Source organism: Ochotona curzoniae, unplaced genomic scaffold, assembly GCF_017591425.1.
Source record: "Ochotona curzoniae isolate NIBS_2020 unplaced genomic scaffold, NIBS_Ocur_1.0 contig_291, whole genome shotgun sequence".
Taxonomy (NCBI): domain Eukaryota; kingdom Metazoa; phylum Chordata; class Mammalia; order Lagomorpha; family Ochotonidae; genus Ochotona; species Ochotona curzoniae.
Genome location: NW_024465649.1, coordinates 12,498,622 through 12,503,383, shown reverse-complemented (window position 1 = coordinate 12,503,383; position 4,762 = coordinate 12,498,622). Strand labels below are relative to the sequence as shown.

The 4,762-nt window shown below is 49.8% G+C and overlaps 1 protein-coding gene across 2 annotated transcripts in view; it reads left to right on the top strand.

Moving 5' to 3' along the window:
- TCEANC2 (transcription elongation factor A N-terminal and central domain containing 2) overlaps positions 1–4,762 on the top strand; it is a 58,451-nt gene that overhangs the window by 736 nt on the left and 52,953 nt on the right. Inside the window, exons 1-2 of one of the 2 annotated variants that reach the window (XM_040978513.1) lie at positions 240–389; positions 866–1,009. In XM_040978513.1, coding sequence (XP_040834447.1) covers positions 908–1,009 — 102 coding nt within the window. In that variant the 5' untranslated portion in view covers positions 240–389; positions 866–907. Of the gene's footprint in view, positions 1–239; positions 390–865; positions 1,010–4,762 lie in introns of those variants that run through there. The other variant, XM_040978514.1, reaches the window with a different exon arrangement.

Below are 4,762 nucleotides of genomic sequence, written 5' to 3'. Positions count from 1 at the left end.
TTCCGGGGCCGGCCCCCTTCCCCGCCTTGCCGACCGCCTCTTCCGCCTCCGCCGTCGCCGCAGCTCCTCCCCGACCCGCCCAAACCGCAGCCTCTTGCTCCCACCTTTGCGATGACGAACTTTCTGAGACGGCGTGCAGAGGTGGCGCCAACCATCGCGCGTGTTGGCGCGCCCGGGGCAGGCTGGGGCGGGTAGTTCTCGGCGGCGAAAAGCGCTCTCGGAGAACTACAGCCGCGCGTCGCATCGCGGTGCCTGCCGGGACAGTAGTCTCCGTTTGGGGAGCTTCCTCCGAGGAAGCGCGGCCGGGCCCGGGGGCGTCGCTTCGTTGTCTGTGCCGGTGTGGGGCCTTGGTGTCTCAGAGAGTGCGCTCTGAAGAGCTGCTGTCCCGGGTGGGTGTCCTTGCCCCACTACTATTGGATGTCCGTTTGGGTCCCTGTATTTCTCTTCGCTTAGGGGTCCCAGGCTTGACCGTTGGGGTTAGGCTGTTCTGAGCACTGGGCAGTTGGTCCTGGAGATGGCCTTGGGCCAAGGAATGGTAGTTGATAGTGTTGGTCCCCAGGGCAACCCTTGAGATCTGGGGCGGTGGTGAGGAGGGCTTAATGAGCCTGGAGGGACCCTGTTGCCATTTCACAGCCCAGCCCTAGTTGGAAAAAGGTTATCTCCAGGTTGGATGCCTGGCCCGATGTTGGAAACCAGGAACCTCCAGCTCAGGGAGACTGAGCACTTGGGCACACAGTGTGATTTCCTGGCCAGAGCGCTCTTTCTGTCAGTTCCATGATTGGGAGACCCCAGTCTTGTCACGTTGGGGGATGCACATCCTAACAATCTCAGCAAAGGTTTAGAATCTGCCCTCTTTCTTGAGCAGAATACGCTTGTGAGCACGCGAAGGTAGTTGGAGTCCCCTGAAATGGATAAATTCGTCATTCGAACGCCCAGAGCTCAGACTAGCCCAAAGAAGAAAAATGCTGGAGGGAAGATATACAAGCAGGCCACGATTGAATCCCTGAAGGTGAGAGGGGGGGCTGAGACTAGGGGAAGTACGTGAAGGACTGTGTAGCCAGGAGAGATTGGGGAGTTCTCTGGTTTGAGATTCTGCCCCTTGCTCCCTCCTTCCCCTACGTGCCCCATTCCTGACGTCTGGGTGTCACATTTTAGACCTTTGCTGCACTCTTGTAATTGATCGGACTTTATGCTGTGTTTGCTACCTGTTAAGACAAGCTCCTGAAGTTATTTTGCAAAAATCTCTTGTCTGTTAGGAATGTTGTAGTGCCAGATAGGATTCTCTATACCCTATGTAAGCTTGGCAGGTGTGAAATGCAGTGCCCCACAGCATTCTGGTATGTTCCTGGCTGGGATGGGAGGGTCACATGGACTCCGCAGCTATAGCCGAGACTGGGAACAGACTTGATGGACTCTTCACTATCTCACATCCAGTTCGGATCTCTGTGAGCAAGAGAGATCCTCCTGCATTTCCGACTTGTTTTTCATTTCCTTTGTTGGTGCCTTGATTGCTATTAGACATATCTATTCACCAGAGCTCTGTGTGTGTTTTATGTGTTTGGTGAGAGTAATCTCACCCAACTCAAGGTTTTCTTTTTTTTTTTTTTAAGATTTATTTATTTATTGGAAAGTCAGATATACAGAGAGGAGAAGAGACAGAGAGGAAGATCTTCCGTCCAATGATTCACTCCCCAAGTGAGTGCAACGGCCGATGGTATGCCAATCCAAAGCCATGATCCAGGAACTTCTTCCTGATATCCCACACGGGTGCAGGGTCCCAAGGCTTTGGGCCGTCCTCAACTGCTTTCCCAGGCCACAAGCAGGGAGCTGGATGGGAAGTGGAGCTGCTGGGATTAGCACCGGCGCCCATATGGGATCCCGGGGTGTTCAAGGCGAGGACTTAAGCTGCTAGGCCACACAGCCGGGCGCATAACTCAAGGTTTTCTATGCTGATGAGGTTCAGATTACATCTCCAGTCTAGAAATCTATAAAGAGCAAATGGGAGGCTGTGCTGGAGAAGAGAATTGTGGCAAAGGGGCCCTCCCACCCCCAGCTAGGGGCCATTTTGTTCAGTAGTGTGGTCGATTTTTGCCTTCTCTGGGATGTGAGCTTCTTCATCCGTGTGATGTGCAGTTTGGTTAGTCTTTCCTCAATGGGCCCTATTGTTGCTTGTGCAGGATATAGAGCAACTTCAGCAAGTTGGTGGAAGTTTATTTCAGTGAAAATAATCTTGAAATTCATGCATAGTTTTCATAATTTTTTTTCTGTGAACTTTTTTTTTAAAGGATTGATTTTATTTATTTGAAAGGCAGAGTTGCTGAGAAAGACAGACCCATGTGGCATGAACAGGGTTGGAGAGGGAGGCAGTGTGCCATTAAGAAAATGAGAAAGGCCGCAGAGATGCAAGGTAGAGATTAAGAAAAACAGGTGGCCAAAGGTTTCACTTCTTCAAAGGAGAAAGGAACTCACAAGCTGACTGCATCAGATTTTTTTTTTTTTTTTAACATTTAGCCATCTTCCTAATGCTACAGAAAACTTCTGGATTCTTTTTGCCATTATAACTATGATAATTTGCGTATGAGGTCTTGTTCATGTTTTTGGATTCTTTTTGGTTTGTTTTGTTTTTAAAGATTTGTTTATTTTTATTACAAAGTCAGATATACAGAGAGGAAGAGAGACAGAGAGGAAGATCTTCTGTCTGATGATTCACTCCCCAAGTGAGCGCAATGGCCGGTGCTGCGCCGATCCAGAGCTAGGAGCCAGGAACTTCCTCCAGGTCTCCCACACGGGTGCAAGGTCTCAAGGTTTTGGGCTGTCTTTGACTGCTTTTCTTTTTTTCTCTCTCTCTTTTTTTTTTATTTTGACAATCCTTACATATTTAATTGGGGTAAAAAAGGTTCAAGGCCTAAAGGGGGATATAGAGGAAGAAGCCCCACCTAGTTTCCCACCCACCCTAAGTCCCGGATGTGGGGCATGCTCTGAGATACTCGATCAAGTGGTTCCAATAGTTCACCATTCATGGGTTGCTGCCAGTCTCGCCACTCCAAGCACGATGTGGTCGTTGAATAGTCCATTGATTGACACAGTCCCTTCTAGAGTCTCCATTTGCCCAGTTTTTTGCTGCCAACAGATAGCTGAGGTTGTTGCTTGACTTGTTCTGTCTTTTCTTGGTTACGACTCTGAGTCCGGTGTCTCGACTGGGGAGATCCTCAAAGAAATTTTGAGGTATTCCCAGTCCAGATTCCTGCGTGTTCTAGTAAGCATAGGGCCCGGCACAGTCCATTGCCCCATCAGGTGGTGGTTGCAGTTGCTGGGTTGGTTCTGTCTCCACCTGTGTCCTCTTGTAGTCTGGCCTGGTTACGCCCTGGACACACTTGGCCCTCGCACGTACCCGTAGGAGCTGCAGCCCAGTCAGGGCAGCCCACAGTAACCCCAACCAGGCCCACCCCCTACCCTGGCTTGCCAATATGTATGGCATACTAGTCCAGTCTGTCCCAAATACCCTTCTGTTCATATACTTGACTGCTTTTCTAGGCCACAAGCAGGGAGCTGGATGGGAAGCTGAGCTGCCGAGATTAGAACCGGCGTCCAGATGGGCTCCTGGTGCGTTCAAGGCGAGGACTTTAATAGCTAGGCCATGCCGCCGGGCCCTGCATCAGTGTTTTTATTTAACTGCTTTGGGAGTGAAAAGACAGGAATTGATGTGGCACAAACTTTGGTAGCCACGCTCCATATTCATGTTAACCAGCCAGTGCTTGAAGCTCAAAGTGACTAGAGTCACCTGTAGAAGTCAGTCCCAAGGATATTCTTTTTTCTTTTTTTTAAACATATATTTATTTTTATTGGAAAGTCAGATTTACAGAGAGAAGGAGAGACAGAGAAAAAAATCTTTCATCACCTGGTTTACTCCCCAAGTGGCTGTAATGGTTGGAGCTGACCTGATCTGAAGCCAGGAGCTGGGAGCTTCTTTCAGGTATTCCATGCTCTAACTGCCTTCCCAGGCAAGAAACAGGGAGCTGGAAGGGAAGAGGAGCAGCCAGGATATGAACCGATGCCCATATGGGATCCTGGTACATACAAGGTGAGGACCTTAGCCACTGAGGTACCATGCAAGACCCCCAATGATACGCTTAAAGCACACAGTCGTGTGATTGGACCATTATCCAACTACAAACCACCGTCCATAGACCTGGACATGGTCCATCTGCAGACCATTGCCTGCAAGCTTTGACCTTGGTCTCTAGTACCAGGAGTCTATTTATTTTTATTGGAAAGTCAAATATATAGAGAGGAGGAGAGACAGAGAGGAATATCTTCCATCCATTGATATACTCCCCAAGTGACCACAATGGCAGAAACTGAGCCAATGTGAAAGCCGGGAACCAGGAATCTCTTCCAGGACTCCCATGCGGATGCAGGGTCCCAAAGCTTTGGACCATCCTCAGCTGCCTTCCCAGGCCACAAGCAGGGAGCTGGATGGGAAGTGGAGCTGCCGGGATTAGATCTGGTGCCCATATAGGATCCTGGCAAGTGCAAAGTAAGGACTTTAGCTGCTAGGCTACCACTCCAGGCCTGAATGTAGCTGTTTTTTTAAGCTTCCTTCAGTGTTTCATCCACTGGTTCACTCCCCAAATGCTCACAATGGCTGGAGCTGGGCCAGGCCAAAGTAAGGAGCTGGGAGCTTCTGATGGGTTGGTCATGAGGGCACAGGAACCCAAGCATTTGGGCTATCTTCCATTGCTTTCCCAGGGATGTTAGTAGG